The sequence below is a fragment of the Poecilia formosa genome, unplaced genomic scaffold, assembly GCF_000485575.1.
Source record: "Poecilia formosa unplaced genomic scaffold, Poecilia_formosa-5.1.2 Scaffold367, whole genome shotgun sequence".
In the NCBI taxonomy this organism is placed as follows: Eukaryota; Metazoa; Chordata; class Actinopteri; order Cyprinodontiformes; family Poeciliidae; genus Poecilia; species Poecilia formosa.
The window spans coordinates 356,358-367,376 of record NW_006800306.1 but is presented as its reverse complement, the minus strand read 5'-3'; the positions used below and the strand labels follow the sequence as shown (position 1 = coordinate 367,376).

At 36.3% G+C, this 11,019-nt stretch overlaps 1 protein-coding gene across 1 annotated transcript in view; it reads left to right on the top strand.

Moving 5' to 3' along the window:
- Positions 1-11,019, top strand: part of LOC103153924 (poly [ADP-ribose] polymerase 4-like) — a 37,353-nt gene that overhangs the window by 17,787 nt on the left and 8,547 nt on the right. Inside the window, 14 exon segments of the mRNA XM_016662288.1 lie at positions 2,237-2,307; positions 3,290-3,477; positions 3,562-3,661; positions 4,783-4,950; positions 5,702-5,782; positions 5,861-5,941; positions 6,015-6,110; positions 6,182-6,292; positions 7,448-7,480; positions 8,695-8,718; positions 8,963-9,001; positions 9,121-9,162; positions 9,422-9,454; positions 9,705-9,746. Coding sequence (XP_016517774.1) covers positions 2,237-2,307; positions 3,290-3,477; positions 3,562-3,661; positions 4,783-4,950; positions 5,702-5,782; positions 5,861-5,941; positions 6,015-6,110; positions 6,182-6,292; positions 7,448-7,480; positions 8,695-8,718; positions 8,963-9,001; positions 9,121-9,162; positions 9,422-9,454; positions 9,705-9,746 — 1,109 coding nt within the window.

Sequence of the window (11,019 nt, the reverse complement as noted above, 5' to 3'; positions counted from 1 at the left end):
TCCCTGTACTGAACCCTGAGGAACTCAACACTAAGTGTTTTAACCCTCTACTCTGCTGCAGGCCTGCATGCTGGTTTTCTACCCAAACTTTGAGTTTGACTCCAGCTCTGAAGGCAGTGAAGTTGTTCTTTTGCTGGACACGTCTGAGTCCTTGAAGGGAGAATCATTACAGCTGGCCCAGAAAATCGCCCTGCAGGTTTTAAAGAATCTGAAGAACGACGTCAAAATCAACATCGTTTTGTTTGGAACAGGTTGGTATAAGAGCAGAGAACTGGTCAGAACTGAACTCTGACTCATTGTTTAATTTTGGGACTGGATATTAAACCATATAAATCAAAACGTGATGCAGTTGTATGTTTCTGAGACTTTTCTGTCTGTTGTTTCCACGAATGCACATTTCACTTCCAAAATAACAGGTTACGTTCATTGAACATGGAGTTTATATAAACCACCAACTGATCTTCATCAACCTGGCTTTGTTTTCTCTTGATTCGTCTTGTTTTTGGTTTTCAGATTACAAAGAAGCTTTCCTGACGGCTCAGAAGCTAGACGAGGTTCAAGCTGAAGCCATGAAGTTCATCAAGGTGAGTTCAGACTCTGAGAGGGGAGAAGACATGCAGAAAAGGTCAACAGGCCTGGACTCGAACCCATGACAGCCGTGCCAAGGACTGAAGCCACTGTACATGGGTCAACGCTCCACCCACTGCGTCACTGCTGCACTCAAGTTCAAATTCTTTAACTTCAATTTCAATTCTTTAAGTTTTTATTTGAAGAAAGTGCTCAAATTATAAAAATTTGATGGTTAAATTAATCAAATTTAGCTTATAAGCTAAAATTAAAAACACATACTTATATAAATTCCATAAAAATCTAAATTTTTGACATTGATGAACTATTTATATTAATCGTAAGAAATCCTTTAATCTCCATGGCAACCATTCAGATGTGCAAAACACTTGGATGGACCTAGCTCCACCTTCTAGGTGCAGCTCCTTCTAAGAGCTGCAGTTTCCAAGCTTCTGAGCTTCAGTCTCACAGAGGTTCCCTCCCGTGTGACTCCCCCATTCAGCTCCTTCAGCCAGCAGCAATTAGCAAACACCTGGTGGAACTGCACATCTGTTGAGCTCGTTATAGGAGCTACTTCTCAGTGCAACGCTGGTAAAAACGTTGTGAAAGGGTTAATGGAAGAGTGATGTTATTATGATATCCTGATGGCAGAGTTTCAGAAAAATCTGGAGTTTCTTAAAGAGACAGAGGCCCAAATTTAAGAAAGTAAAATTTCTTTTAAATCATATTCAATATATACAGCATTTTTATAACAATTGTAACATAGTTACTGGATTGTCCTAAAAATTACACCATGAGTCTGGAAAACAGATAATACTGCCCCTATAACCTTTATTTAACCAGCTGGGTTATTAAGAACAAACTTGTATTTACAATAACAACCTGGTGGGGGGAATAAAACATAGGAAAATAAAGACTAGTTAATCCAAAACTGTACAAAAATAAATCATTTGCTACAAACAATAAAGCATACACTAAAGAATGCTGTACTATTGTGTTTTATGCATTTTTTCTTTTTTCTTATTCAAAAAGGTTATCAAATTATTTGTTTATTTGCATCTTCAATGTATTTCTAATTTTTATAATAATGACTGAAGTGGCTAAATTAAAAATCTGCAAGATGTTCCCAATTCCTTTTATCTGATTAATCGATTAGTCATCAAAGTAACTGATTAAACATTCANTGTTTAATTTTGGGACTGGATATTATTTAAAACATCCAAATCAAAATGTGAACCAGGTTTATGTTTCAGAGACTTTTCCCAAATTTGCACTGTGATTTCCAGAAACACACCACCATCATACAGGTTGCTTTCCTTGAACTTGCAGGACACTTTCCAAAAAAATACGTTACTCTCCCAGAACGTAAGGGTTTCTTTCCTAAGACTTGTAGATTTCTATTCTCAAACTTGCAGGTTACTTTCCATGAACTTGGAAATTACTTTCCGTGAAGTTATAGGTCACTTTTCTTCAACTAACTAATTGCCATCCTGAGAGAATTTCATATAACCTTCAGCATACAAAATGCACTGTCTAAAAGTTTCCTGTTAATAATTTAAAAGTTGCAGAAAGTTGTTGGTTTATTTAGTTGCTACATTCAGGAGCAACCACCATCTCCTCTCCATCAGCCTGACTTGGTTTTTTGATTTGTCTTGTTTTTGGTTTTCAGATCACACAGAAGCTTTCCTGTCGGCTCAGAAACTCGACGAGGTTCAAGCTGAAGCCAAGAAGTTCATCAAGGTGAGTTCAGACTCGTTAGCAAGGTTTTTATTTGGAGAAAATGCTCATAATTGTGCAAATTAATGCTTTATTTTTAAAGGTGTTTTAATTTTAGCATTTTTAATTTTTAAAAAGCTGCTCTGGTTTTAGTTGCAATGATTAGCTGTATTTCAAACTAATGTTGAAACCAGATATTGATATGAATTGCATAAAAAGCTAATTTTTCATAGTCTGTCATTAAATCAGACAAAAATATTTATATTTTAAGTTACTTTGGATCATTATTATTTTTAGATTATTTGGATTGTAAATGCTTTTAAAAATAACTCAAACTCTAGCATTTGGTACTCATTAGATGATGATGTCATGGCTTTGTAAGGTTCTGATAGGTCAGTTCAAAACATTTGAGGTGAATGGAGGGAAAATCATAAATATAAATAATTTTGGTAAGCCTAACTGAAATATTCAGTCTGAATATGGGAATGTGTTTTTTCTTTGTTATTTTTTTAAATTATAATTTCTGATTTTGGAATTAAAGCTGAACGACTAATTGTCTTGATCGTGATTAATTGATTATTGAAATAATTGTCAACTAATTTCAGTCATCGTTTAATCATAAACTAGAGAACACAAACTGTAAAAAAGACAATTTGCTGGAAGAGCAATATATTAATAATAGCAATGAAACCATAACTGTGCAAAAATCTATTCTTTGCTATAAATAACCAAGCATGCACTAAAGACATGCTGTGTTATCGCATTTTAGGTAATAAATGTTAGTTTTCTTATTTAAAAAAGGAATTTAATTATTTCATTTGCAGCTTTTATTGTATTTCCAATATTGTGTTGGAAATACAATATAGTAAAGTGGTTAAATGAAATAAATGATCAATGTAGAAGGAAAAGAAAAATCAAATACTAAAATAATCATTAGTTGCAGTTCTACTTGGAATTAAAATGTATTTCCAAACTTTTTCAGTAATTCTCTTCTGTCTGCTGTTAGAGCTGCTCTTCAGTAGGGGGCAGCACTGAGCTGTGGCGGCCTCTCCGGGCGCTCAGCCTGCTGCCGCCGTCCGCCGGCGTTCGGAACCTGCTGCTGCTGTCGGACGGCCACATCCAGAACGCGGCGGCCACCCTGCAGCTGCTCAGAGACAACGCCCAGCACAGCCGCCTCTTCACCTGCGGCTTCAGGTGAGGAAGGTCTTCATCCCTCGCTTCCTTTTCATGTTTAGTTTCTCTTCAAACCAGGTGAAGTGGCTGTGTTTGTCATTTCAGCTCCACAGCCAATCGCCACATGTTGAGAGCCCTGGCTCAGGCAGGGGGCGGGGCTTATGAGTTTTTTGACTCTAAAGCGAAGCACACCTGGGCTGAGAAGGTGAGACTTTCTAATTCACATGACAAACTCACATCCAGCCTGCCAAAGCTTTTTCATTCGCATCCTTAAAAGTCTTAAATTCATGTATCTAAAATTAAGGCTTGAAAATGTATTGTATTCATTTTTAAAAAGTTGGACTTTAGCACGTTAATGACAGGTCTAAAATTTTGTTTTTACAGAACTATTTAATCATATTTTCTATGCAGGTTTTTTTTCTCACTGGACTTTTCTGTCAGGCAAAAGTTTTAGTCTGACTCACGTCTACATTGTGTGTGACTGAATATTTGTGGCTACCACTAGCATAGCTTTGTTAGCATAGCTCTGTACTTAGCTAGCTTTTTCTTGCTTCTATAACGGGTAAGTGCAAATTTATCGCTATTTGGCTGGACGAAGTTCATGCATTTCTTTTTTTTTTTTTTTAAGATTTTTATTAATTCTAATTTTTCAGCAGAGCAAAGTACAACCATACTTCAGTGGTACATAATACAAATGTTGACAATAGAAGTTCATGCATTTCTGTATGAACTTGCTGTTCCTGTATCTCTTATGGAGATGCAGGAACAGAATTTAATTTCATTAAATTTCATTCATAAAGTCTTAAATTGGAGATAGTGAAACCTGCAGAAACCCTTTTTATTTGGCCCTTTAGGCTCCAGTCAGTAAATTTGAGTCCTTTGAGTTTTTTTTTTTTGCAATTCCGCAAAATCAAAAAATCTCTGCATTTTTTTTCACATGAATGCATAATTGTGAATTTATTGAAAATGTTCCACAAAAATGGCCAAGAATATTGGGTTTTCCTCCTGTAGGTGGCAGTATTTCTTATTTTTAGGACAGTCTTGCCACGAGTTTATTGATGTCAAGTTATAGTCCCTGAGCAATTAATAGTTACATTAACATCATGCAAAAGCAGAAATATTGCAAAATGTCTTGTAAATATTTCAAAATTAGCACCATTAGCAATGGTTATTTTAAAAGTTTGTTAAAACTGTTAAACAAAGTGGATGTGCCTAAATGTGTCGACTTGCTTCATTTTACATGGTGAACATTCATCATGAAGGTTAATTTGAGTCTTATCAGTTGAACTGGAGACGTTGTGATACCTGAACATGCTGTGGCTGCAGGTGGAGCGCCAGGTGAAGCGCATGTCGTCTCCCGGCTGCAGCTCCGTCTCTGTGAAGTGGCAGCAGTTCAACCCCAGAGCTCCTCCAGTTCAAGCCCCGAAGCAGCTGAACTCCCTGTTCAACGACTGCCACACGCTGGTTTACGGCTTTGTGCCCCACTGCACTCAGGTATTCAACTGGTTCTTCTTCTCTGCTTTACCTGCTGGGCCAGGTAGATCAGAGAAATTACAAAGAAGAGTAAAGTTGATCATGAATTATTCTGGTCATGAAGTGGCTGAAACTAATTATTTTAGTAATAGATTAAAATTAATAATACAGTTTAAATTAGCATGTGAAAAGCTATGGCCTTTCTGCTTAATATAATATCAGTACAAACAGAATTTTCCCCAGATTATACTTCCGTCTATTCTTATGTGTCTTGACTGTTTGTTGACTGTTTATTTAGAAAAGCCTCTAGCAAAGCTGTACTTGTACTGCTTACTGTGCAGTATAGGGCTGATCTGTGTGTTTTGTTGTTGTTGTTTTTTTTTGATTAGCCGAATAATACTTGGTTAGCAAACGGTGCTTAAAAGGAGTTTGTTTGGGGTTTTTTTTAACAGGAGGACTTGGGGCAGATTATATTTGCAGAAGTTTTTTTCATCTTAAATTTGTTTATTCCAGGTTTGGAATAAACATAATCATCAGGTCCAGGTTTGGCTCAATTACTGCTCTAAATGTGGTGTTCTTTCAGCAAATTACCTTTTTTACACTTTGTATACTCCAGTTAACAATTAGTTGATTAGGAAATTAGTTGACAATTATTTCAATAATCGATTCATCATAATTAATCAGATTAATTGTTTCAGTGCTAGATGTGAGGGATGGAAAAATTCAGACTTCTTTATTCCATTTTCAATCAGGTTTGTGATTTTTCATGCAGGCGACTCTTCTTGGAGACTTGCGTGGTCAGGAGCTTCAAACCATGGTGTCAACAACAGAGCTGCAGAAGACCAGAGGAACGGTAAGGCTGTTTATTATCGTATAAACACATTGAAACATGAAAAACAATCAACCTCAGCTGTTTGATTTGTTGTTTTAGTTTCTTCATAAGCTCACAGCGAGAGCCCTGATCAGAGACTACGAGGATGGGAACCTTGATATCACCGAAGCTGAACACGAGGTCAGCATGCGTGTCACCTTTGACCTCAAATCAGAGCTAAACTTTGGTGAAACTCCTGTTTTTGTGTTTTCAGGGTAAAAAAGCAGAGCTGAAGTCCTTCATCATCGATCTGAGCAAAGAGTTCTCCATACTGTCTCAGTTCACCAGCTTCGTGGCCATCGAAGAGAGGGTCTGTTTGTTCTCATGTCACGTTTAGAGATGCGTTTTTGAATCAAACCAAAGTCATTTTTCCTGTTTTAGGATTCTGGGAAGCCAGACGATGGCGTCATAGACATCCCGAAGCTGATCGCAGAGGAGGATGTGGACTTCCTGCCATACATCACCTGGACTCTTCCTGAGGACAAAGAAAAAGTGAAAATATTTCTGTTAATACTCCACATGCTATGGAATTGCTCTGAAGTTCAAGATTTCTTGTATGCGACTTATATGTCAAATCAATTATACAAAAAGAAATTCAGTTTTCTCCCAGAGTATTCCTTTTTGGGGATCCGTCTCTTCTTAAACATTTGCCATTCCAACACTGCTGAATGGGTCCCCCATTTATTTAGTTTATTTTATTACTTTCCCCAGTAAACCAAGGAATTGTTTGTAGACCTCAGAGAGAAGTTTGTCTTTAGGCACAACTCTGGGGAAAAAATAAAGAAACATTTACGATCCCGATGAGCTCAGTGTTCTCCATCATTGGTCAGTGGGAGTTTGGAACCAGCAGGACTCTTCCTTAATCTCCCTGCAACATTTCTCAGTATCTTCAGATCTTTCAGGTTTATCAGTGTTTTATTTTGAAGGAAGAATGAATAAAATACTGGAATGTTATGTTTCTTTTACAGAGGAACTTTGGAGGCACTTATGGTAGCAATCATATAAGTTCTCAGGTGAAAAGGACCAAGTTTCCTTCACTGTTGTTTTTAGATACTTTAAGGTTTTTATGGTTTAAAGTTTTTTTTTCTTCCTAATCCAAGTTGTGATATTTTTTTCTTGTATTTATCTTGTTTAATTTATGTTTCTAAACTATATTTGTCTGTAAAGCACTTTGAATTGTCTTGTACACAAAATGTGTTACACAAAGAAATTTGCCTGGCCTTTGATGATGAACCTGTTCCCATCTCAACATTCTCAGTATCTTTGGATTTTTCTGATTTATCTCAAATTTTGTTACATACAAAGAATGATTGCTAAAAATACTGAAATTTGAATGGTTCTTTGTTATAAGGGCTTGGTGGAAACATTGTTGTCCCTAAACTGTGTGAGGAAACAAGGACAGTTTACACCACAGTTTTGTTTTTTAGCTAGATCTTTACAGTTTGTTACTTTAGACCATTATTTCTCAGTCCCTTAAAGGCGCATTCAGCAAACCAACAGATGTTTTACACTTTATCTGTGGTTTACTTGACAGACTCTCAGAATACCTACAGTATCTTTGGATCATTTGGGTCTATCTCAGATTTTGTTACATAGAATAAACTATGATAAAAATACTGAAACTTGAATGCTGTTTGTCTGTTACAGATGCGTTACGAATCTTCTCTCATTACTCAAGAGGTAAGGACATATTTTCAATCTCTGTTGTTTTTTAGCTACTTCTTTACAGTTTATTACTTTAGACCAGGGGTCCCCAAGCTACGGCCTGCGGGCTGGATCCGGCCCGCCTCCTCATTCGGTCCGGCCCCCTGAACAATACCAGAGAGTATTCAGTGTTTTTTTCATATATATGTGGATTTTTCTTCAACCACCAGGGGTGGTCTTGAGCAGATATGAAACTTAGTTTCCCTCAATGGAATATATACTAGTCAGTACCAGTCACCGTTTCGCTCACGTTTTTTTTCCATTTGCATTCTGGGTAAAAATCTATCTACAAACGCGAATATCCCGCCCGCCCGCTCCACAGTTTCACTCCCCACCCCCACGTCAACAAAAGTTTTCTAAGGTTTCTGTCTCGAAAAACTAAGACCGGCCCCCGACCAGAAAAGGGAACAGTTATGTGGCCCTCGCAGGAAAAAGTTTGGGGACCCCTGCTTTAGACCATTATCTCCCAATCCCTTAAAAAGCTCATGTAGCAAAGCTACAGATGTTTTCAGTGTATCTGTGGTTTACTTGTGACAGACTCTCGTGTGAACGAGATCAGAAACTACAAGTGTAAACACAGAATACTTGCCTCTAGAGGAGGGGTGGGCAACTCCAGGCCTCCAGGGCCGGTGTCCTGCAACTTTTCGATGTGTCTCTATTTCAACACACCTGAGTCACATAACGGGGTGGCTAGCAGGACTCTGCAGAACTTGAGTGCACTTAGGAGGCGATTCAGCCATTTGATTGAAGTGTGTTGGACCAGGGAGACATTAAGAGTGGCAGGACCCGGTCCTTGAGGACTGGGATTGCTCACCGCTGCTCTAGAAGTACCTGTGCAGAAATGGTACAGACAGGCTAATTATAGGTTAACTACAGGATGTTTATGGATGAGGTTCTTAGGGAAACTTAAAAGATTAATGAACAGGGTACATGCTTAGCACGTACATCATACCCATAGCAGTACATACAGGATATAAATGTGTCATTATGACACAGTTTGTCTTTGTAGCAGCATTGATATTTTTTTTCCAACAAAATTTAAGATTTATAGCTGGAAGAAATGGTTTGTACTGTTTGGTATTTTACTTGAAGAGTTATTACAATTAATAAAATGTGAAGCAACATAAGTGATCAAATACTGATCATACCTTTCTAATTCATTTCCTGCTTTCTGCTTGTTTCTTTTACAGACATCTGAAGACAGCGATGACGATGTATGAGTCTTCACACACAAATCTATTATTTATAGTTCATATGTTACTTTAGACCAATATTTCTCAGTCCCTTATAGGTGCATTTAACCAACCCACTGAATGCGCCTTTGTACTTTATCTGTGGTTTACTTGACATACTCTCATAATACCTACAGTATCTTTGGATCTTTTGGGTTTAACTCAGATTTTGCTACATAGAAGAAACTATGATAAAATACTGAAACTTGAATGCTATATTTGTCAGTTACAGATGTGTTGTAAATCTTCTCTCATTACTGAAGAGGTAAGGACATATTTACAATCTCTGTTGTTTTTAAGCTACTTCTTTACAGTTTATTACTTTAGACCATTATTTATCAACAAATGTTGAGAAATAATTGTCTTGAATGCTATGTTTGTTAGTTACAGCCGGTTCGTCGTCAAGTTTCTGCCGTCTCTAAAGTGGTAAGAAGGACAGATTCAGTATCTGTTGTTTTTTAGCTACTTCGTTGTAGTTTGTTACTTTCATTATCATTATTTCTCAGTCACTTAAAGGCGCATTCAGCAAACCAACAGATGTTTACACTTTATCTGTGGTTTACTTGTGACATACTGTCATAATACCTACAGTGTCTTTGGATCATTTGGGTCTATCTCAGATTTTGTTACATAGAAGAAACTATGATAAAAATACTGAAACTTGAATGCTGTTTGTCTGTTACAGATGCGTTATGAATCTTCTCTCATTACTCAAGAGGTAAGGACATATTTTCAATCTCTGTTGTTTTTTAGCTACTTCTTTACAGTTTGTTACTTTAGACCATTATTTCTCAGTCCCTTAAAGGCGCTTTCAGCAAACCAACAGATGTTTACACTTCATCTGAGGCTTACTTGTGACATACTGTCATAATACCTACAGTATCTTTGGATCATTTGGGATTACCTCAGATTTTGTTACACAGAAGAAACTATGATAAAAGTACTGAAACTTGAATGCTATGTTTCAGTTGCAGATGATGGATTGTGAAGTTTTTGGCGCCAATAAAGAGGTAAGAAGGACAGATTTCAGTATTTGTTGTTTTTTTAGCTACTTTTTCTTGTGGTTCTGATGTTACAAACTTTGAATTTTTATTTCCCTCTGAGATTATAAAATCCTTCTTCTTTTATGAAGAATTTTTGAATATTTTCTGATAACTGATAATCATTTTGTGCTTTAAATAAGATGCAGACTGTTTGTAAATTCACCAAATGAGGAAGTTTTTATAATTTAGTTACTGGATTTGTGTGGTCCACGTAGCCAACGTTATTAATAACTCTGAATGTTCTGTTTTGCAGTTTAACTAATGGTTGTAATGAATTTGCATAATTATTGCCCCATATCTCTGCACAGTAACTGAGGTAGGCTAAAACTAATGAATAGTATACAATATTTAATGCTTTCTGTTCAACCAATTGCTTGGATTTATTCAATATAAAAACTCTGATATTTTTTTGGATATATTGAATATGTAGTTTCCAATTAACCTTATCATCAATAATCACACCAAGAGTTGTTCCCAAACTCTTTCTATATTTATTACCTTAATATCTATTTTTGTTTCAGAACTTGGTTTGCAATTCCCAAATAGTTTAAAACTAAATCATTTTAGTTTTAATCAAATTTAGCGACAACTTATTACCATCAAACCACATCTTCAGTTTGTTCATTTCTTTGTTTACATTATTTAGCAGTTCCTCCATATCATTTCCAACAAAAAACATATTTGTGTAATCTGCAAATAATACACTTTTCATATTTTCACAAGCTTTACACATATCATTTATGTACATGATAAAAACAAAAAACTTTGGGCCAAGCATTGATTATTGGGTTTCACCAGAAGCAATGTCCAAACATTTGGAGCTGATTTCTCCCAACTGTACATATTGTTTTCTATCTCTATAATAGCTTTTTACTAGAGATGTGCCGATCAGGTTTTTTCCTGCCAATTCCGATTCCGATCATCCATGAGGGCCGATCACCGATACCATAATTATTATTTTTTTAATCATAAGCACTACCGGTTACATTATGTGGAAAAAGGAACCATGAATTCACCTTAATTTAGACAAAAACTTGTTTTTAATAACTTTTTCCAGGAAGGAAACAAAACAAAACAGGCATTGTGCAAATTGTACTGCTATTGATAGTACTTATGGGGTTCCATTAGTATCAAAATGGAACCCCATAATTCAACACATTCCCCTTAACTCCATATCTTTCTAATTCATTTTTAGTAAATCATGATTTATTGTGTCAAACGCTTTTTTTTAAATCAAGGA